We start from the raw sequence: 24,212 nt of genomic DNA on the forward strand, positions 1-24,212 counted from the left end.
ACAGTGTGCCTGCATGCAGAAATGCCTTCTTATTTATATACTCTACATGCATTAGACATGCCTACACATTAGGCTACTACAGGAAAACTCTTATGTACAGATGCACTGGACACACTTGGCTTTCATTAAAGAATATTTCCAACGTGTTCAGATCTGGCTAACAAGCCCACAGTCCTAAAACACCCTGGCTAAACACTTAACTACATCAATATTACTAGGAACACCACACACACTATATGCTTAAGATTCTAGGAAAGCCTTGTCCAGTGCTATTGTCCTGGTGTGATACTTCTAAGATGGTATGTATCTGGGAAAATCCTGCAAGAAAAACCTTAAAGGTAAACTAGTATTGAGCACAGAACACAACTATTCTTGATATCACCACAGTTTTCAACTGAACATCCTTACAAAAAGATTACTGTGCACCACACAAAAAAAAAAAAAATTGTGAATTGTCTATGGATTTGCTTTAGCTGCAGAAAGTGATATTGGTGTGGAGTGAAAAGCTGCTCAAAAAAATCACACAATGGGACAGAAAATGCATTCCTGGTGCAGAACGTGCAGTAAACGTGCAGCTCACCTACGAGGATACAACTGAAGAATTCGGCAATAGTCCATCGGGGGAGAGGGAGGGGAAAAAAATATAAGTGAGACATCTTTAAAGTTCCCCCACCATCATCACCACCCTCCTCTCATGTGCTGCTAACACTTGGCTGTTTTCCCCCCTTTTAATGTTTTCCTACAATTTATAAGTTCTCAGCTGATGTCCACTAGCCTATCATTGTATTCTCCAGTTTTGAGACAGTACATGTAATGACCAGACCTCATCTATAATGGTACAGAAGAAAGGAGACAACTCCCCCACAGAAGGATCAGTTTTAAACTGCCTAGACTGGTTATAAGCAATAGCCACGTGAAAAGATCAGTACAGGTGATGCCTTTATAGCAGCTCTTGCCCATGCATTTGCCCACAAATCCAAGAGGTTGTGGATGAGTTTTTGTCCTCTGTAGATCCAGCGAATTCAAAGGAGTTACGGTTTCAAACAGTGTTCCCCGACGTGCAATTTTTGACAGACTGGTTGTTTCATAGTTCACTGACCTCCTCAACCCCCTGACAGATGTTAACACCTAAGCTTCTACTGAGCAATACGTCCTTTACCAACATCAGCCAATACATATTTAGTGTCCAAAGTCAGCAGAGCAATAAAGCATCATTAAACCTAGGTCTTACCTGGTCTTTTTTGGACTTGTGCGAGGAAGCAACATGAGCCAGATACTGAATAACCTTCTTGGTGTTCTCTGTTTTACCAGCTCCTGATTCACCTCTGTAAAGAAAATTTACAAGTTATCCACAAACAAGATGTAAGAGGACATTATCATATTTCTAATCCCAAAAGGGCTACCGACATCCTTAACTGCATTCTGACCATTGCAGCACCTCCCTAATAACCACGGGGAAAAAAAAGCTGGGCTGCAACATGGAAGGCAATAAAGAACTCCGCTTTCTAGTAACTTGGATACAAAGCCTGTCAAGTGGCTGAGGAATAGCTTGGAGGCTGCTGTAGAGGTTGGGGTGAAAGGTAACGAAGTAAATCTTTCAAACGGAAGCCTCCTGACTGCAAGAAGAAACATACCAATGCCTTAAGCATGGCTGAGGGCCAATCAATTTTACTGCCTCTAGAAGACAAACTGCTGCATCAGAAGTATCTGTCACTCTATCAGCCTCATCAGTATGCACGTACTTAAACATAACAGCTGCAACAAATCTGAAGGATCACTCCAAGCTTTTTCCATTGACAAAGCTGTATTTCTTTAGTAGTTTGAGCACAGGGACTGTTTCAAAGCCATCGTTCCTCCATTTATTACAAAAATTATTTTGCAGAAGAAAATAGATATTGGAGGAACTGTAGTGGGACTTTCCTTGACTCTCCATTGTTACCTGATCCTGTAATTCCACTACCAGCACTTAAAATTAAGAGAGTCTTTCCAGCAAGAATGTAAAAACACAAACTTTGACATGCAGACAAACTGACAACTGGAAATACTCACGTGCAAAGGATGGACTGATCCTCTCGATCTAGAAGAAATTTTAAAAGAGTAGTCAGACTAGAACTCTGAAAGTAAATTTCTCTGACAGAATGAAATCAACACCAAAGGCACCGGGAACTAGTAAACACTGACAAATATCTTCAGAAACACAGGCAAGTAACCCCTTCTCTGACAGGACACCCACCGCCTACCGTATGCCAAGTATAATGGCACCATAGCAATTTAGTTTTCTTCATCCAGAAAGAATATCATTTGCATTACAATTTTTCTACAAACACTAAAGAAGTCTCCTACTGAATGTTTCTTTGCCACACAGCTACAGGGTGATGTGCATCTACTTGTTCTTCAGCCCCTCTTGCAGTGGGCCCATACTTAAAAATGTTATCAGCAAAGCAGTGAAAATGGAAGAGGTAGGGGGAAAGTGGGACAGCAACTGTTACAAATCCCAAAGTGCCAAAGATTCACATCAAACAGAGGCTTTCAGACCAAAATAAACACTGGAGGCTCAGTGACAAAATATTTGTTACTTATTTTGTACAGACTGGACCCAAAAACTAGAAAACTGAGCAGCAGCCTACCTCCTATACAGCTGCTTGTTTGTGGCACCATCCCCTATTGTATTATCAAAGCAATTGGTAACAACAGAAACCTTTTATTTTCCATGTTGACATACCAGAAGACATATTAATGCCTGTGTTCAATTCCCAGCTGTGGATATCTTTCCAGTTACAGAACTTAATTCACCCAGCCCATTCAGCACTATCTCCTCCCACATCTTTAACCTCTTGTCAGCATTTACCTATGATTCTACTTCTTTATGCACAGTCCTGACCAGTCCTTCCACCACGCCTTCATCCCACAGCTCCTGCACACACTCTGATTCTGCCGTGTTTCACTTTCATCCCTGCCCTCCACCCTGGGCCCACCTACCTCTACCCAGTTCCATCCCATTCCTTCACACCACCAGGAATACGCTAGGAGCACTTGGAAGACTGGAGCGTGCCTGTGCCTACACCAGAACAGCCTCAAGTAGCTTCTAGTCATCACAGGGACAGTGAAATATGGAACAGGTGGGCACATCAAGTCATTGACTGACAGCCCACAAGAGCCACTGGGGCACTCAGAACACACTGTGCCACCAAATTCAAAATCCCCATTAGGCTGGGAGGTTTTTTGGTATGATGTTAGGTGTCTGTTTATTCTTAAATCAAGACCAGAGGACTCCCAGGTTTAGTCTGAGAAGCTCAGTAACACTGCAGCAGTTAGATTTCATTCAGGCATTGCCACTTTTTTTCCACTCATTGCATTGGACTAACATCTACTCTCTAAAGAGAGAGAAAGCAAGCATCAAACATCCAGGAAAGTATGCAATTCACTGGATCTCTCCAATAATTTTTTTCAGTAATTGGTGACATCCAACAGCATGTTTATGTGACTGTCTCCACATTTTAGCTACTGCTTCTTTTTATTCCTTTTCCCCATAGCTTAGAGAAACCAAGAACGCTCAGTATTCTTCCCACCAGACAGTACTTAGATGATATAATTAAGTCACCATTCAAGTTGTTTTGTGCAAGATAAGGAGATTGAGCTGTAATTTGGGAAGGCTTTCTAGTCTGATAGATTTCAAGTACCTGAAACCTTTCTATACCCTTAAACACTGCTGCTGCAAGCACATTTAGCATTTCAGTGCTAACATCATGAATGCCACATTAATCGAGAAAAATCTCCCATACACACAGTTTAAAAAGAGAGGCGTATATCTGGCCTTTGCACATATTTTTGTGGAATAAGGAAAGCTGGCAAACCTAACAGGTTTGAGATTCCATCTTAAAATATTCTGAAGCCAATAATGGAAGCTTTAGGTTCACATGCTAAGCCTATGCAACTCCTGCTCCTGAGCGTCTTTACTGGAAACTGATTGCATGTAGATGAGCAAAAAAATGAGAGGAAAATAATCCGTTTTTTTCTTGTTAAAACTCAGAATATTACCTGCCATTACCCTGCTAATACTGTTCTCAGCAAGAGCTGATCAGCCCCAAGCCTGGAAGAAAGCAAGTAGAAGAAAATCGCCACTCAAACAGTTTTGGCCCGGCAAATTCTTAAGCCTTCAAAACTAGATACTGCAGCTTTACTTAAACTGCATATTCATTTTTTCAAGTGCTGAACTTATTCACTGCCTTTGAGATATACACTCCTTTTGCTGAAGGCCAGGCCAAGAATAGATGTTAGCCAGCTCCAAAGGCCTCACACATTTAAGGTTCCCAGTGGGTCAAGGGCTCAGCAGGCACATGCCAGCCCTCTGCATGACTGGGCACTTTGAGGGTGGATCAGGGGAATAACTAATGACTCATTTATGGATTGCCTAAGGAAATGTATTCTTCAGTAGTACAACACCTGAGTACAATTCTGCACCACAAAGCAGCTATGTGAAAGGACAAGACTGCGCCTCTGCATAACATCTGACTTTCAAAAGCTTGAATGAAAACAAGCAGTTCACTTGTCCAGAAAAAGTTATGCTTGCATTCAGGTACTAGAGAGGCTCTTCTAAGCAGATTTGAGAGAAAGAAAAAAAAAACATTTTAAGAAGGTAACTCTAAATAAGGTGGTCCTTATTGCTGGTAACCAGCTCTGTCCTTGGAATTATGAGCTGGGGCTTCTCAAACAGGCAGTGGAGCCCCAGGCAGTTGAATAGCACCTGCCTTCCCATTTCCATCCTAGAGATGATCCAGCAAAAGAATACCAGTAAACAGACAGATAAACTGACTGCCCAACAGAAAAAGAGATGATCAACATTCGATAATAATACCAAGCAGTTCTTTGGCACTGAACACTTCTCGATCATGCCAAGTTTTCTCATACTTGATTGAGAAGTTCTTTCCAGCCTTGTTCCAGTAAGGCAAGATTGCCACAGCACCCTGGATCGACCCTAAGGAGTCCCAAAGGGGCAACTACAGGATTTTCCCCCACCTTAACACAGAACAAGGTGTTGAAAGGTGGTCAGGCAGGAAAAGTCACAGACGGTGTTCAAAATCCTCTTGGCATGAAGCTTTCCTCCCCCAACATACTTTCCTGGTGGCCCACTGCAGCTGCCTTAGTCACCTCTGCTTTAAGTCAGCAGGATTGTACCTGCGAGTGCAGGCAAGTCTCTGGGAGCACGCAGACACTGCCATAAAAGGCAACATTCCTGTTTGCAATCCGGGGGAAATTCTTTCCCAGAACTGCAAAGCAGCAGTCATTGGGATAGCTGGAATTCTTCTAATTGTGTATAGACAGACAACTCAAATAATGTGTTGAGCAACAGGAAACTGGAGTCGACCAAAGGGGCAAAGAGCTAACACACACAAAACATAACTCTTAGATACTCTTCAAATTAAGAACAGTTTCAAATGCCAATATTCGTTCTCCATATGATACTGACTTGTGCCATCATGAATCAGAATTCAGTTGTCCAGGCAAGTGGCCACCTCCTCCCCCCGTTTTTTTTCCTTTCAAAGGATCATTCAACATGGGCGTACTGCACTACTTCAGTCAGCACTTGCCTTTACTTCATTGTCAGTTGTGCAAGCAACCTACTCAGCAACAGAGAATGTGCTGGCTACCATAAACTCAGTTGCTTATAATAACACAATCAAGAAACGTCTGATTAAAAGAAATCTGCACCTGCTTTTCAGTTCTAAACAGAGTCGCTTATTAAAATCAATCCAGAATAACAACTCATTAGATAATTATAGCAACAGTTCTGTATTTCAAACCAGCTGACAAGGAAAGCTTTTTATCTAGGCTCTTCTTCAGCTCTCATCACCATAGTATTCAAGTGATCACAAGACACAGCAGCCTCAAACATCCAGAAATTCAGGAAGTAAAATATCCTTCAAATTTAAACTATACAGCAGTATGGTATAATAAGATCAGTAGATTAATTTTACTATGTAAAAAACCCCATAATACACCACTTATTCTTGACTTTCTTTCGTCCAAGAATAAACGACTGCATTTTAGACTGCTCACTGCTTCAGCATACATTAAAAACTTAATTAAACCAAAAATTGTTTTCACAAGAGAGACATCTTTGTACATAGAAAGTACTCAACCAAATACCCTACTGTAAAACAACAAGTGTGAATGAATGCTGAACTGCTGTGGTCAAATACCTGGGCAAAACTGATAGATTAATACACCTCCAAAGTATTACATTTTGTTTTTAAATGTTTTGGAATGGGAGAAGAAAAAGGTTAGAAGGCTAGAAGGGAATGTGCAATTTGAGCTCCACATCTCAGTTACAGAACATCCTACCAGGCCTTTATCACCCACTTCCTCTGCATGAGTGACTCTCGTTTCAAGCCTGTTCATCTCCATAAAAGGAGAAGTAATATAGCATTCACACAATGGTGACATCACCTCTGCAGCCAAGAGGAAGTGGAGCTGAAAGGCAAAGGCTTGGCTTGCCTTTAGCCAAGTCCCCTGCCTATAGCTGACTCATTAAGGCTAAAAGCTTAACCATAGCTCATGGTACCACCCACCTCCCAACCACGGCGTCTGGCAGGCGGGGCAGCCCAGCCCTCCGCGCTCCCGTTACTGCCCCGCTCCCAGCACCCGCTGAATGCCTGCAGCCCAACCTGGGCTGCCTGGCCAAGCTACAGCTGACCTAAAGCAAGAATTACTCCTAAATGCACCTAAATGCTTCAACCACGCAGTAGTTTCAGCTCTTTACTGCCTCCTCAAAATTCTCTTCCAACATCAACATAATTTTACATCCCATGTCCTTTCCTCGGGGCTCTTAACACAGCAGGAGCCCCAGGGACCTGACACACTGCGCTACACGGAACAACCCCACCGGCATCAGACCATGTTCACTGTGCTGCTTCAGCCTACATGCTGGCTTGAATGGGATTACAAACACTCCAGGGGAACACCAGAACAGAGCTCCTGAACCTGCTTTTGCACTGTCGTTTAAAGAATGTATTATTGAGAAGTTTCAAAATGCTAACAACTATCATCAAGTACAAAAAGTAAGAGAAATCAAATGAAAGAGAAACATAGCATATCCAAGACAGCTCTCAACAACAGAGCTTCAAGATGTTAAAAAAAAATAGAGAAAAAAATCACTTGAGCTGGCAGGAATTCTGCAGTGCTAAGATTCAGCTCTGCATTAGCTGGTTTGAAAACAGTCACAAGGAGAAAAGTAAATTTCATTTTTCAAAATGAAATATATCCTACAGGCTCAAATGGAAATATTTATTCCACCAAGACATTTTTGGACTAGAGCCCACATCTCCTTTTCTCTAGAACTCTTTAACTGAATCTGGAGATAGCAGAAAACAAGTTATAAGCTGTAATTTTAGGTTATGTAAATGTTTATGAAGTTCTGACAGAAAAGAAAAACTAGTATACAGCCTGCAAAAAGCTCAGGCAGCTCATGGTACTAAAACAGTGAACTGCAGGGAGACTGACAGCAGGGGCTGAACCATTACATAAATGACTGCCAGAGAAATCCTGCTCTGGTTTACAGGAATGAAGCAAAAAGGGTGTGGTAACTACTAAAAAACAAGTGGGCAACCGGACTCTTTTTTAGCTCCCTCTTCTCATGAAAACCACATCTCAGGACACAGATTTTTAGAGCTGCATTTAGAAATCTCAAGTAATTCAAAGCATGTAAAACATTTCTTAAGGAAATTTAAAGCAATGTACATATTTCCTTGCCATTTGCACCAAAACAAATATCCTCCATAACTAGCATCCAAATTTCATGTTGCCCTTTGCATGAGAAATTTCAACAATTCTGGAAAACACACTTGTGAAACCACAGGCTGTATTCTTTTGGGTTTAAGTAGAAATAGAACTTGACCTTTACATGCAACTTGAAAGGGCCATGTGTGCCTCTACATAATCTGAGCAGGTCTCAACTGAGAAGCACTGACAGAACATTATAAAGAAAAGAAAGATGCATTTTGGGGTAGTGCATTATACAGTGCAGCATAGCAGCACAATGCTAAGAAGCAAGTTGAGAAATGACTTGGAAGCAAGCAAGTTAAAACAGAAGTGGTCTGCTAGCTAGGAAACTTAGAGAAATATGCAAACATTTAAGAATTACAAACAAAACACTTGAAGGTCTATATTCTACAGGAGCAGATCTAGAAGACTGTCTTTTGTGAAAATCACAAGTAGTCCCAAGGTGTATGTGATGACCTACAAAGGAAGTGATTTGTCTTACAAGACCTAACCGTGTGTTTCCTCACTTAATGTAACAAGGTGTCCCTAAAAAATCATGAAGTTACTGTGCTTCAGATTTTTTTTCTTTTAAACACCAAACCCAGAGACTACCTAACTCCCAAGTGAACACCAGCACAGTTCTGGGTGCACAGGTCCCTTTGCAGACTAACCCATCAAGGTCAAGGAGCAACCACTGTTCAGTGATTTTCAGAGTTTTGTTAGGTGAAACATTAGGAGTTCTCCAATAATGTGGAGAAAACCAGCTAAGAAAAGAGATGGAATACATTCATTGGCTGTCTATTCCCTCTCCTACCTATCTTAGTTGAACAGGTCTAAGCTCTGTAGACCAGAATCACCATACCGACCAAACTTCTATTACAAAACTTTCAGATACTTTTCAGGGCATTAAAACAAATACCATGTTTCAGATACCAATAAAATTTATATCTTCTATCACTATCTGACACAGAAAACTCCCTATGTGTGTTCCAAATAGACAAACAGGTGCTGTTTAACAGCTTTAAAATATGTTTTTCTAAACTGAGGCCCTGGAGACTGTGAATTGAGGTAAAGAATGTACCTCTTCAGTATACATCAGCTGCATTAGAATAATGATTTGTTTGCTCAAGGCACCACTCCACTTGCCGGCACTGTGCTTCAATCATTAGCACCAAAAGAATAATTCTTCTGAAAGCAGATCTGAGACTTCCAGCATCCAGGTTACCCAGGGAACAGAAATATTAAGACAAATGGTTGTTTTCTCTAAAAGCAAAAATGTTACGCTTTTTTGAGAGTTCTGTTCTTGAAGCACAGGAAGTCTCTCCAGGTAACATGTAGCAAAATAGTATTTTCATCTCATTTTTGAGAGTCACAGTCTTGGGTCTGAGAAAGGAGGAGGAAAAATCCCAGTAACAATGAACAACCCACTCTGAACATGTCCTTCACCACTTTATTTCTTCAAGAAAGTACTTCTGGAAAAAAAATAACAAAAAGCAATATAATCTCTTGGAATATCTAAGTGCCCTGACACTTCTGTAATGAAGTATCCAGAAGATACAAAAAGGAGACCAAGCTCACCCACTGTACCTCAGCAGAGATGTCTGAAAAGAGTTAAATAGTTTGTGGATTAGCGGAGGTTGGAACAAAACTCTCATCTTCCTCTCCCTTCCTGATGAACCATCCCTTTGAAAGCCCTGATTATTCAAATACCATAAGTTGACTGAAAACCAAAAAAAAAAAAAAAAAAAAAAAAATCTGAGTCCAAATCAATTAACACGCAAAGCTTTTCCACACTGTCAGTTTAAGAGATAACTATACCCTGTGCTGACAGAAGTCAGAGTCAAGTCAGCTTGCTATCCTTCTCCAGGCCATGAAGGATTCCCAGTCTTCAGGGCTCTGAAAGTAACCTAGGGAAGGCAGCCTAATCCTAAATGCCTCTGGCTCATGTAGAGCACCCGACCCTTTCATCTTCTATTCTCTGTACAGATTCCTGCCATACCACTGGCTGCTGCACCAAACCTCCCCCACCGCTGAGCAAAACCCAGAAAGTGGAACAGGAATGCTGCTTTCCATTCCCCTCGAGGCTAGCCAGGACCAGAGACATTGCAATAACCTACTACTCACCCTCACTCCCAGTAGCAGACATTGGAATGCTACTGCTACCCTTTGAAACAAGGAAATAAAGCAATAAATAACCCTAAAACAATCTCTAGAGGTCTTGTAGCACACACAGGTAACTTTGAAACCACACAGAAAAATCTTTCCACACCTAGTTAAACAGATCAAGGCAGGCAAGTTTACAAACTAACTGGGAATGATATTCATATCAACAAGCATTACAAAAAGTCAGCAACAAGCTATCTTAAACTAGGCAAAGAAGATCTGGGGTAAGCCTTTAGACTGTCAATACTGCTGAGAATACAGCATAGCTAGAATTGTTCTGGGAAAAGTAAACAGTCCAGCAGACCTCATAGCAACTTTCCCATGCTTGGAAAGCACAGGCAGGGCTGCCATTCTTCAGCTTTGTACAACAAAGCAAGTCAAGTCTGGGATTTCCAAGTTTTAGACATCATCCAAGCAGTGGTCTGACAGAGACATCACCTCTTCTCAACAAGAAAGAAAATATCCACACAGATTAATCACTACCTCTGAACCACCATCAAATCAAGGAAGGTCACCTGTCCCCTCATGCAGAATTGCAGCTGTTTGGGTATCTTCTGTCATATACTGATATACCTGGCAGGAACGAAGGACAAAATGCAGGCACATGCACTTTCAGGTGGTTTAACTGCTGTCTGTAAGGGAAAAGGACTTCAGTCTCCTCACAACACTGCCAAGAAACTGTTTCTGATTCTATGTAGACAAGATTTCTTTATAGGGAACAGTAACTTTGGTATAGTTAAGTCAACAGCTTGTTTAACAAAACTACAAATTAGTAATTGAGCTAACAAGGAGCAGGCTACAGAGGGAAGGAAGTAATAAAAGAAGGAAAAGTGTAATGAGGTTTATGGACAACATTCTGCCATGTAAAATCTAAGTGGAGCATCTGCTCTTGACCATATCATGGCAGATCTAGTCTTTCTCTAAGGGAAGCGAGATCCTTTAGAGGTCCAGCTTCACAGGTTTTTATCTTCTGGATACAGCAATTATTTCAGAGTAACACACCAGCAGTATGGCTGTATTTCTTCAAGACCTGTCACATCTTCAGCAAATTGCCACCAACACCCTGCCACCAGTCCACTTCAGTATGTCTGTGTACTCACCCCTCTCCATCTCAGGCTTTTACAAATACAGATTAACTGATCCATCCCATTAGCTCACCCCTGTGCTCTGCCCTGCATGGCACCACACTTCAGCAACCTTTATCAGCTTTCCCCACACCAAGTTTGTTGGAAGACAGTAACACAGTTCGGTGGATGGAGATTTTCTCTCTTTCCAATCTGGGAACCTATATCATTATAGTCCTCCTATGCTTGGAGGTGCAAGTGGTAGCAAGGGCAGGTGAAAAGCAGAACTCAAACTGAGACTAATGAGAATTTTAAAGCATGATTTTATCTGGACTTTGCTCAAAAATGTGATGCTAGTGACAAGACTTAGAGGGAACAAACACCTTAATCATTTCTAGGCACCAAGAAATAAAGGAGTAGTAACATTCACACAGCCACACCAAATCAAACTGTCCATTACACCCTTTAAACCTTACAAAGTATGCCTCCTCATAAAATCCAGGTGACAAACAGGAAGAAAAGCACAAAATACCTCCACACCTGAACCTCTCCAAGCATCACACACACCAGCACTGACTTTGTGAAAAACCTCCTCTCAGAACCAGGGATATGCACAAGGCATTCAGAGTTCCATATTTAGAAGTCCTCAAGTGATAAACAGATAATAACCACAGTTCTCTGATTCTCAGTTGTATAATGTGAAGTGAAATAGGTCAATCCACTTGCTTTCTTTTATTCCATGAAAAGGTAGCAAATGTACTTAGTATTTCCTGATAGTGAGTTTTATTAACAAAGTAAGAACATAGCCAAACAAGTCTTGACAGTAAAGCCACCACTGACCATCACACTTCAAAATATAGGTTATACTAAGCTTGTTCCTCAAAACCAGATTGGGCAACTGGATTTTAAAACAGCTTTTGTCGAAAGCCCCTACCAAACAGTACACATACCTGCCCACCTACAGCTATCTCAATTCATAGGCTCATCACTGAGATGGAAAATTTGCTGCCTCAGGTCTCCTTGCCTGCTTCTCTGAACCCCATGCATTCACACCAGCCTGTTCTTTACGTCAAATTTAGCTCTCACCAGACTTTTTGTATGGTTCTTCAATCCACTAGAGCAGGAGAAAGCTATTCACCTGAACACAAAAGCTGGTACCAAGTAGTGTCTGTAAGCAAGGACAATAATGCCTTTTGATAGCAGTGAGTTGTTCTCCTACAGTGTTTTGACTGCAACCTTGATTTGTGATTTCAACAAGAGTCATTATCTCAGTCAGCACTCACCTTGCATCATACTCCTGTAGGCTGTGTCTGTGATGGCATAGATATGAGGGGGCATTTCATGTCTCTTTTTGCCTTTGTACATCTCCACTATTTCTTCTGAGTATATGGGTAGGTTCTTGTAAGGATTGATTACCACACAGAACAGGCCTGAGTAGGTCTGGAAAGAAAACACCCCAGCAAATAGAGAAATTAAAAATGTTGATAGACTTGCATATTTTAACAGTACATTACTTGAAAAGACAAACAAACCAAACAGTGTTTTTTTTAATTACTTCTTCCAACGATGCCATGTAGAATGCTTCCCACTAAGCAATATTAGAATCTGAGAACAGCCAAAGTCCTACCACCTTGACCAGTACTCAACTCTTCCAAGTGTGCACTGAACATCAACTGACCCATTAGTCACACTGGTATCACTGGTCTGCTCCCCAGCTAATTAACAGTCCACTAGGACTGGCTTTTCTTCCTTTCAAAGTAAATGCCATTTCATTATATAATGTAGGTGCTTAGCTCCAAAATGCATACATTTTATGTTCTGTCTCATGCTTGATATTGATTTATCTGGTAAATGATCACTAAATGAAATAGAACCTCAAGCCAAAATAGTTACTAAAAGAAAAATAAGACCAGCGTAGTCCTGGGAAGTTTTCAAGACACTGGACTATGCCTAAGACAGTGCTATCCTGTTCTGAATGGGAAGCTGGAGTAGATGGCCTCCTGAAGACCCTCCAAGTCTGAATACTTTCATGATTTGTAATGTAGCAAGTATGACTAGAAATAGATTCAAATTGTAAGATCAGCAATGTATAGTATGTTCAGTATGTATGTTCAGAATGCTCAGTATTGTTCCAAATCAGTCAAAACAGAAAACAATTCTTAAGTAGTCCATGCTAAAAGAGTCAGCAATATACGCCAAAGTTTACTTCTCATTCATATCAAATGGTTAATTCATTATCTCTGACAGCAAACCTCCATTTCTCAAATGGTTTCCACTGGCTTAAATTGCACAGTTCTGAGGGAATACAACTGTCAAAACACTTCCAGTGAAAATACTAAGCTTCTTAAAAAAAACCCACAAACATAAACTTTGAGATCTGAGTACATAAAAAAAAAAAAGCCCAACAAATCTTTTTCTTGCAAAGGGAATAAGAAGAGCAGAGGCTTCTTAGATATTTCCTAGACATTCTAAGAATAGCATTCCAAGCCCTGCTCCTGGGGCTTAGTGCTATCCTAGCTCCCTGTCAACTTTAGAAGCAGCTGTTTGAAACATCTGGAGATGAGCAGCTTTCTACAGCAACTTGCAGTGCTACCAGAAGGCAGTACATTGGCACATCTTATTTCTATTGCCAAGATCTCTTCCATTGTTTGCTCAATGAAAAAAAGAGTGCTTTGGAGGGGCAAAGAATTCTCCACAAGGAGCACGAGAGTACTTAATCAGATTTAGCTCCTTAGCTAGATAAAGGTAAGGATTAGACTGCAGTGATCAGAACGATGAAAATAGCATCTACTACACAGTTTGTGGCAGTAGATGTAGTTTATATCCAAATTTTCTACATGCTGGCTTAACACTAAGTAACAAGTCCACTCCAACATGCAGCAGACTCGGATACAGATTCAGACTGATGTCCTCCAGGAATTAAGTTTTTCATAGATATTTAAGGTTTCTTTTCCACATCCCAGTATAAACAATCAAGATATGTTTCCCGACCTACTTTTTTTTCCCATTAATTTTTTTTTAAATATTTCAAGACTATTTGAATGGCTTACATAAAATACTAAATGTCTTTCCAAAGTGGAAAACTATGAAAGTTGGCTAAGAATCTTTTGGCATAGTACATCTAAAGTTCCAGGAAGCTAAGCTTCTAGTCAGGTTAGGCTTCAGGTAGTGCTTGAAGGGAGCAGTTTAAGGAGTTTACAGCAACCAAGTCAGCAAAGCTGGCAATGCCTTTTGCCTCAGCTTTAGTTCTCCATCAAGTCGGACAGCACTTGCACAGAATAAAAGCTGGAAGTCTGGGTGATGCTTTCCTGACCTTTGACTACACCAGAAGAACACAGAGTAGGACAAAGACAGAAGTGGGTCAGTGCAAGAGCAGCATGTTCACAATGCACACAAGTCCACAAGGAAGGGGGAGTTTTCTTAGCTGTACATGTGTGACTCTTCATGGCTGTGACTGGTAACAAATTAGAATGGTTGCTTTTCAAGTAAGTAGAGTGCATGTCTAAAGCCACCCTATGGATGAGAGCAGCAGTTTAGAAAAGGGAATACATTAATTTCACCTAAGAATGATGAAGCCATTAAACAAGTATGCAAGAAGAAGCTACCACCCTCTTCCAGCATTCTGCTTGCCAGGAGAAATACCTAAAGGAAGTTTCCATGCAGTAAAACAACCTCATCTGAGTGAAGGAATATTTTTGTCTAATAAAGAGGGGCAACTAATCATGGCTGGGATAAGAAACTGAGTAAGACCACCGTGTCACAACTGCTGGTTGAGCCCACTGACAGTTTCATACAGGAATTAAGTTGAATTGTATTAATAAGCAGAAGCTGCCAGCCCTACCACAGAGAAGACAAGAGTTATCTTCATCTTATTGAAGTACACATAAAGACTTATATGCATAAATCCCTGAATTGAACCCAAGGTTCCAATTCAAAGGTTCATCTATTATAAGCATACTGGCTTGGAAATCTGTACTTTGTCTCAGACATTACTATCTCAAAATAGAATTCTGGCATTACCTTACACTAACTATTTCAAGAGACACATATGCCAAACTGGAACTAGTTTTATTTTTCTAACTGCTAAACTAGCTCTGAGTAGTTGAAAGGACCATCTGCAGCATGGCACAAAGCTGACAGCATCAGAAAATTTATTTTCCAGTAACAGTTAACTTCAATAAAATAACTGGAACATATAAGATTAAGTTTTGACTTTCACACTGAATACAAACAAAGCAGTTCAGGTAAGCAAAAATTATTCACAAAAGCTGAAAATGATCTTTTGATAGGGGATTCAAAATAGAAAGGGTTAATATGAAAGCCAGTCTCTTAGCAAGTCACCTCAGTGCAGAACCAATCCACGTGTGGAAACAGTAAAATGGTGTTTGGAGTCAAGCTCTTAGTTCTTGAATTGTTTGACACTCCTCACTCAAAATTTGCCAGCACCAGCAATAAGATTTCCCCCTTCGTATTACAGGATGGAAAGACAGAAAAATAACGATAAATGAAAAGGAAAAAAGAAAATAACTTATAAAAACACACAGCCCTGCTGCCAAATAAGAAAGGGAGAAGACCTGAACTAAACTATGCTTACGATCTTTTTGTGCTGAAGAGGCATTGTGTGTACTCCCTTTCTTCAAGCGGATTAATGATCAACTAACAGCCACTCCAATGAAAGTATTTTAAGCCTTCCCATTAATCTCCTGACTTGCTGAGAACTGCTGACAGGTGAGATCAGTCTATTTCACAAGTGCACAAGAACACAATTTTGGCAAGACTCAGGCTCTGTAATAGAGAAATACTATGCAAGGTTTGCTTGGGTGAGGGGTGTGGGGATTTTTTACAAAAAAAAAATCTTACAATCTTCTTACAATCCAATTAGAAGAACTCAATTTATTAGTCAGAGACTATGTCTGACATTTCAGATGGTATCTTGCAAGATATGTGAAACAGCCCATTGCACAGCATACAACAGACCTTGAGAAACTGCTGAATTATTTTCAACAATCATTATATAATGTAGCAGTGTTTCCTACTCTAAACAAGTTACACATGGATCTTGCGTATCCTGTTTCATCTGAATACCAAGATTTTTCCATCTGAAAGTAGTTTTTGACCAATAGTGGAAGGAGTCAACTACAAAAATAATAAACTACATCAACCTCCAATCACACCAGCTCTCAAATTTTGACATCAGACTGTGGAAGTCAGACTAAATTTATATCAGCCTTGCATCTTTCACATAGTCTCTGATAATTTCTCCAAGAGTCATCTGTATGCCTTCATGCCACTCCAGAAGAGCAGACACAGCACTAGTAAGTCATGAGTTTCTCCCTTGTGTTCTCCCTAGTCCTGTTTTAACCAGTCACTGCACACAAATTTTACACTATCACTGAGTTTAACAACTCATTCTGTAACTGCAGAGTAGTAATAAAGCAGAAGCTAGCATGACCAACATCTCCTTGCTAAACATAGGCAACATGCACAGGAAAATCAGAAGGGAAATGAAGAACCAGGTCAAGGTTCCAAAGTCTCCTTCCCCACCTTTCTCTATTTATTGCCTTTGGTTTTCAGTGAAGTGGTTGCTGCCTGCTTCATTGGGTATGACCCTTGGTCCCATAAATGGTATCTGTTATTTACAAAGCAATGAGAAGCAGGAATCTTTGCTCTTGTCCATTTGGGGATGGAAAGAAAAGGAACATTTCCTATCTGTAAGTACATGCAGGCACACATATTTCTTCTCTAGAAAGATGCTCTGAGATCCACACAAAAAGCTTGGCACTAGCATTCTTTCCCACTGAAGCTCCAGACATGGGAAACACATTTCAGATGCTGGGTGGATTAGGACTGTGTTTTTATTATTATTTGGTTAGGTTCAGATCAGACTCCCTGTTTACCACTATCCAACTGCTCTTGTGTCTTGCTAAGAGAAAGTTAAAAGGCATTCAAAACATCCTGCAAACAAAGACATTAAAACATTAAAGCCAGATTTACCATAGCATTCCTTGAAAGCTCCAACACTAACTAGAGGGGGATTGGCATACTTTAGTGAAAAAATTTTAAGTAGAGGGAAGAAGGTAAGTCACATGATGAGTTGTGTATAGGGGCAATGAAAGGCTAACATACACATTTAGGAGCAAAGCAATTACATTAAGTTCACACACTATATAATCAGGAACTCCTACCCCAACAGACAAGATTACTTACATAGATCAGTCCCGAGTAGTATCTCTCCTTCAAGTTGTGAAGCACAGAAGCCTCATTCAGGCACGTCAGCTCTGCCATATCTTCTACTTTAGAGAATTTGGGGGGGTTCATCTTCTGGATGTCATCCTTATTTACTTTCACTTTCTTCCCATTCTCTGCCAGTTCCACGATGGCTTCATCTCCTACTTCTTCCTTCAGACTAGCTGCCTCAAAGCCATTCTTCTCTGAGGGAACCCATACCAGCTTCTTAGCTGCCCAGTCAGCCTGAGTCAGGGGGTTATTGATGATGTTTTTGTCCACATAAAGGTACTTATCTGCGTCTCTCTGCGACATTGTGGTTTACAGCTGGGGACCTGTGAAGAGAAGGGGAAACAAAGAAAAAGGTTATTTTCAAAGCCTCAGATTGCTTTGCAGCTTCTCAGAGGCAGACAGGCACATGCTAAGTACTCTGAATGCCTGGTCATTAGAGCATGCCTCTCCCTCCTTTAATTTCATGTTAGTAAGCGCTGCTAAAGTTATCAAACTTCCAATAAGGCCAAGGTTTTGCTTGCCAAGAGTATGAAAAAAACCCAACAAACTAGCAAGCAGTTGAAAAAAATCCTCAAAACCTACAACAAAACATTGACCGTTAAGCATTTGGAAGACATTATTTGGCAGAAAAGAGGAAGCACATTAAAGTGGCAAGCACCAAACAATTTGTACCAATCCTCATAGCATCAGAAATTACGTCAGTAACATTCAGGTCAAGATTAACCTTTCACTGCTCTACTTGGTAGAGACATTGGCTCAGAAATAAAATCATAAATGTGTAATCAACACTTTTACTTTGTATCTCCTTATTCTGATAAGCTATAAATCAAAAACCACTTCTCAGAAATTTCAACTACCAGCCTAGAATGTGAGGTGCACTTTGCTTCTAAATGATAGCAGTAATTTGCAGATGCCAGTTAAGACTGGTATTAGATACTTTCCACCAACAGCTTAGTAGTAATACCCAGCCCACCAATTTATATCTTTTTTTTTTCCTAGATAATGTTCAGTAGCAAAATATCTCCAAGATAGTAACAGAATAAATCAGGAAATTTTACAGCTAAATATCTTCCAATGACATCCTTCTATGAAGCTGTGGACAGCTAGAGGAGAGAGTTTCATCCCTACAAAAGGGAGTCTTAGGCTGCATACTCGCAAAATGGCACCCTAGATTTAGTGTTTCATCAAAACCAGAACACTACCGCCAGGGATTTTCCAGTTTATAAGGCAGCAATTTTATTAGTGCCATTCAAAAGTCCTTTCAATCAGAAAAGGACTGCATGCGTCAAGGCTCATTAACCATGTAACAGCAGCCTCTTTACAAGATCCCATAAACATTACTTCTCGAATTCTTCCTCACAAAGATACCAGTGTCCTCAATATATGTTTTTCATAGCTTGAATAGAAACTAGAGCTCTTTACCACCTAAAGAACAGGAAATGAAAATATGAGTACTGATGTCCTAGAAGGCTATCAGAAGCTATAAGGATAACTTCTCTACAGAATTCATATTTACAAACCAGCAGGCAAATCAAGTAAGTGAAGTCTGACTACACACACTGCAGACAAAAAAGTATTGAAAGCGGTACAGAAGCAGCTCAATTCCCAAAACATGCATGAGAGCAACAATAGAAGCAGAGTCCCAGCATTAGCAAACAGTGAATGAAGCCAGAAAAGCATCAGCCATAATAATGATGGGTGCCAATGCCCACACCAGTCATTTGTAAGCATGTAGGGAAATTCCTTTCAACAAATGTATCACTGTAAGCGGTATGCAACTTTGTGCCAGAGACTGTATGGATAGCTGCATATTCACAGTCAAAAATTCTTTAGCAAACAAAGAGAAAATCACTCTATAAATAATCGCTTCCTTTAGCTTGAGTTTAAAATCTTTGTCTTAAGGCTTACAGGATATGCCAAGCAGCTATTCCACACTTGACCTCATCTTTCCTTCTCCACAGGGTCACTGACACTTCCACCTCAACCACAATGGTGATTCTCAGAGCAACTCCTCCTTTTTGTATTATTCCTGAAAACTAGGTTTTAATGGATATATGATGAAGAGACTTGTTGTAAAGATAAGATGCCATAAAAAACTTGAGCTGTCAGGAGAGCTCCAAGACCATCCTGTAACAGCAAGTCTGAGAGAGTATATAGCAAATAAAGAAGACCAACAATTCAATAGAAGATATTAGGATTTCATGACACTGGAGAGTATCATCTGTAGGGTGTGATCAAAGGGTTTAAAAAAAGGGAGTGGAAGGAAAAAGGGGAAAAAGAAAAAAAAAAAAAAGAAAGAAAGAAATATTCAATTGTGTTCAGAGTTGTATCAGGTTTGGCAAGGCAACAGCTGTGCTCTACCCTCCATTACACAGCTTCCTGCCTGTGCAACTCCCAGAATGTAACCAGTTGCCTTTTTTGGCTATAATCAGGCAGGACACAGAGGCACTATGCTTCAGCTAAATTCAGTTTCATCATTTCCTGAGGAATCCAAAGTAACCAGTCATCTGAAGTGTCCTACATTACATTGAAACATAGTCCTCACTTCCTCGCTGCTAGAGGAAGAGAACCCCAAATTATCTCACATAGTACCAGAATGCATTCTTCAGCCAGTAAGAGATCATTCTTGAGCATCTACACCTTTTTATTTTCAGGGCTCAAAACAACTTTTACAGTAAGAGGAGAAATAGTCTAACACAGCTATTCTAAAATCTCACCAAGCACTAAGTTCAAGATATTTTAATATATTAAATATATATTAATATAGTATAATATGTTATATATGTCAATATATATATTTAATACAAGTTTTCATATTTTAAGAACTACCAAATAGTAGTGTGGAGATTCAAAAAGGGTCTGCACCTCAAACTTGAAACAGACTTGAAAATTCCCTTATTGCATGGCAGCAGCAGCCTTCTTATCATCATCATCTTAAACTAGCTCTCCTATGCTCCAGAACTGAATCCTCACGTAGCAGAAGTAAAAGCCAGAGGCTCAAGCTAAGATAACATGGCATTAGAGCTATTCTCAAGGCTGACTTCGAACCCACAGGGCGTCTGAACTAGCAATACCACAAACCAACCATTAATTTGTCTTCTCCACAAGAACAGTACCAGAGGAATCAGATTCAGCAAGTTCCATCTCATGGACTCCTAAACTTATCTTCCTAGCTTATGCTGCATTTCACTGGGCATTTCTAAAAATCCCTTAAAGTGGTCAAGGAAGGAAGCAAGCCCGGTAAGCTCTTAACAGCAACTCACAATGAATGCAAATCATTGCTGTTTTAGGAACAAATTAGGAAGCAATTTGTTTGCCTGGTAGTTTGCATTTGGGGTGTAGATAATTATGTAGGACAAGGACATTTATCTTTACAAAGCTGTTGTGCAACTGCCAGATGAAAATACCGTTAACATTATTTTTTTTTATGCCAGTCTATAGGCAAGAGGACCAAAGAACACAGAAGGAAGACAGACCATCCTTGTTTTGAGTTTAAATGTCTCCTTCCTAGTATTGTTTCCAAAAATGACATACTACAGTCACTTCCCCGTTAACCCAGTATGTTCCCTTATTGTGGTTCACAGCAGTCTGGGGAAGAGGCTGGTCAAACTTTGCTTGTTTTCCATTATTTCAGGGTCCAAGAGACATTCTTTGCCATTTAACTAATTACATAATTGCCACAAAGATGCCATACAGTCATAGATAGAGACAAGGCAATCTCTACAGTCATGAAGATGATGGGACCAAGACATCAGTATGTACTGCAATCTTAAAAAAATAATACCAACTGCCCTGTTGACATACATATTTCCCAGTAGACAGGTTCTTTTGAGAGGAACATGTCAAACACTGAATTTAACTTAAAATGACATGCATTCCCATTGAATTAGGCAGAATTACTCCAAACCCTCACTGGAATACAGTCATATGGACAGAAGTTTGCCTCAGTCTCCTGCAATTTCATAGCCTTAAGACTTGAATTATAAGACACTTCACACACTCTCTACTTAAAGCAGCATCAAGTGCTTCCCATAAACCTGGGAACAAATACTTTATCTGGTTTGGAAAGGTCTAAAAGCTACCTCTGCTGTAAGGTCTCTTTCTTTCAATTACAAGTGTTTTGCAACTGCTAAAAGCACAGAATATTACCTATTTGCAATTTAATTTTCAATAACTGTTTGTATTACATCCCCCATTCCCCCCAGACATTTACTCTGTCAGCAGCCACAGAACTGTTCCAGGGAGTGAGCCACTGCTCAGCTAGATAAGCTTGGGCTTTACTAAACTATGGAGCTAAGAGCTGAAGAAGAAATAGAATTCACAAGAATTCTATACTTATTTCATAAGAGCATTAATGCAAGAGTTAAAGCATCACACTTACAAGTATTAGAGCACTGGCTGGGCAAGGAAACACCTCCAGTTTGAGTTACCTAAACCATCATTAAAGTAGGGACCTCCACTCTGTTCTTTTCTTGGCTTCAGCCTCATTCCCAGCAAAGATGCATTACTACACTGGAATAGACAGTTTTATTCACACACCATTTCATTTCCCTATTTTAATGAATTATGAGAAGTTTGTAAAATACTGTGCTACAGAGGATGTAAAATAGCCAAATATATGCACCGAATCCTTGGCAATTCAGATCAACACTTCAGAGCTTTGCTGTAAGACTGAGCCTATGTGAAAAGGGACATAAGTGTATAATTACTGGAAGTTTTCTTCTGTTTCATATCCACCAGTAAGACACTGTTACAAATTTTCTGTGATTTCATATTAAACAATCCTCCCACATGGTTTGCCGAGTGGCTTTTCTACTTGCAGTGCAAGAGGAACTACCCTAAAGGGTGACAAAAAGAATGAACAATAAATAGCAAACCTATTTAGACTACAAGTTAATTTCCCTTTCTTTAAAGAGTTCACCTTTTAAAAGCAGTTCAGGAATACAACTTTCTCACCACTTTCCAAACTGTCTTACCTTTAGCAGGTTGTCAGACGGTGCAATACAAGACAAAAGGCCCTTTCACAGAACAAAAGGAATGTACACCATTTCTATAGGTAAGACAAGACTTTTGCACTACAAAATTACAGCACTACAGGTCACTTCTGGCCCTATTTTGGGTACAACTAAGTTGCACTCAGGGAAGAAACTTGATTATTTGTTAATATACAGCATTTAAAAAATAATCTGACTTTGAGAAGCTGCTAATTCAAACTAAGTTTGGTCAGTAACATTCATATGATGGGAATCCTTGCTAAGCTATGATCTGAACAGCTAATACTTGCCTTATTCTTGCAACTCAACTATTTCACCTTCCCCAGCCCCTTCCCCAGCCAGCTGAATACAGTTCCTCAAATTAGATTTAAAAGCACCTAGAACGCTAGACTAAACTAGTCTAAAATAGACTTTAGTGGCCAGGCTAGCTACAGTGACCAAGCATTGACATTATAAAACCCCTAACCTACCAATAAAAAACTTCCTATTCACTAAGAAACCATTCAGATCTCATTTGCTTAGGTTAGGGTGACACTTCACAGCTCCAAGTGCCAGTATATTTATGGAAAAGAAAACTGCAAAGTTTGTTAGCCCAAACTGCTTCAATTTGTGAGCAACACCTCCATAAAAACCGGAATTTAAATCACTAAGGGTGAGAAATGAATCACAAGGAGGAGGAGGGAAAGGAAAGGGAAAATCTCTCAGGAAGCTGAACTGATGGACAGGTTATAGCTGCTTATTTCTCAAGTTCAGTACATTGAGACACGTCAGTGCTTGATGCTTCAGGCTGAATGCAAGAATCACGAATTTCAGTTATCCCACAAGAGAATACAACACCAGGCAAGTACCTGAGCTTGCAATTAATGCCCCCTCACAGGCAGCCCCCCACACTGAAGGCACTGAGCTGCACTTACCCTTTGCATTCAGAATGCTGCCATGCAGACTCATTTCTTCTATTTCAGCTTTATTTGGGATTCATAATGACTGTTATTAGGCTTACTGTAGTTCACTGCTTTCCTCTCCAGTCACAGTCTGACGCACACAATACATTGTTGAAAGATTTATTTCACAACTGGAATGCAGTTTGCTGGCAATTATCATTGCATATTCAGTTTGACTGTAGTGCTGCCCAGACTTGCCAGCTACCCTGTTTATTACTGTAAATTAAACTCAAGGTAGAGCACTAAAGTGCCCTCTCTGTATGTGGGGCTCCAAGAACCAAGAAGGAGGAATCCAATTATCTGATGCATAAGTGATGCTTCTATTGCACAGAAGTGACCTACTGGCCACACGACAGGTAAGACAAAAGAAGGAAACTGAAGGAAATTCTGCATCTTCCAAGTGGCCTAAAGGCACCCAACACACATCCTCAGAACAGTGAACATGGAATAAATGTTTCTCGGTTTCTCCATATCCAGCCCACTTCATCAGCTGCCAAGCACCACTCTGGTATGTGTGAAGCATATATTCTACTCTAACAGCTGACAGAGAGGGTTTGCTCTGGCAGCTGGGACTTCCCATGGTAAAATGCAAAGGCCACAAAGTCACATACAAGCAAGACGCTTACATGCCACTTAATAGTCACCTTTTCTCTCCACTGGGTTCAAATACAGTAGGACTGTGGGAACAGTCCTACAAGCACAGCACATGTGCATTTAACAAATATTAACACCACTGGGTTCAAATACAGTAGGACTGTGGGAACAGTCTACAAGCACAGCACATGTGCATTTAACAAATATTAATGCCAATCTGAAGAGGCTACTTTTGGGTACCAAAGACTGAAAACAGGATAATGCAGGCTTCACCACGGGCTACAGAAGCACAGGAACAATCTTGGGCAACCACACTACATGCAGTAATTAACCACTGTAGGTTACAGGCAAATAAAGCCAGGCATAGCTTCCCTAAGTTAATGCTAGGGAGGGTGTGCTTGCCTCTATTTTAATTGCACCTTATGAGTTCAGGGAGACATAAAGACTACTATACTACCGTG

The 24,212-nt window shown here is 40.3% G+C and overlaps 1 protein-coding gene across 1 annotated transcript in view; it reads right to left on the reverse strand.

Annotated features, from left to right (window-relative positions):
* Nucleotides 1–24,212, reverse strand: part of MYH9 (myosin heavy chain 9) — a 70,098-nt gene that overhangs the window by 37,055 nt on the left and 8,831 nt on the right. Inside the window, exons 2-5 of the mRNA XM_068191128.1 lie at nucleotides 17,193–17,545; nucleotides 12,269–12,425; nucleotides 2,050–2,077; nucleotides 1,232–1,325 (exon numbers count right to left, since the gene is read on the reverse strand). Of these exons, the coding sequence (XP_068047229.1) occupies nucleotides 1,232–1,325; nucleotides 2,050–2,077; nucleotides 12,269–12,425; nucleotides 17,193–17,525 (612 nt within the window). The 5' untranslated portion in view covers nucleotides 17,526–17,545. The remainder of the gene's footprint in view (nucleotides 1–1,231; nucleotides 1,326–2,049; nucleotides 2,078–12,268; nucleotides 12,426–17,192; nucleotides 17,546–24,212) is intronic.

Source organism: Anomalospiza imberbis, chromosome 5 (genome assembly GCF_031753505.1).
Source record: "Anomalospiza imberbis isolate Cuckoo-Finch-1a 21T00152 chromosome 5, ASM3175350v1, whole genome shotgun sequence".
In the NCBI taxonomy this organism is placed as follows: Eukaryota; Metazoa; Chordata; class Aves; order Passeriformes; family Viduidae; genus Anomalospiza; species Anomalospiza imberbis.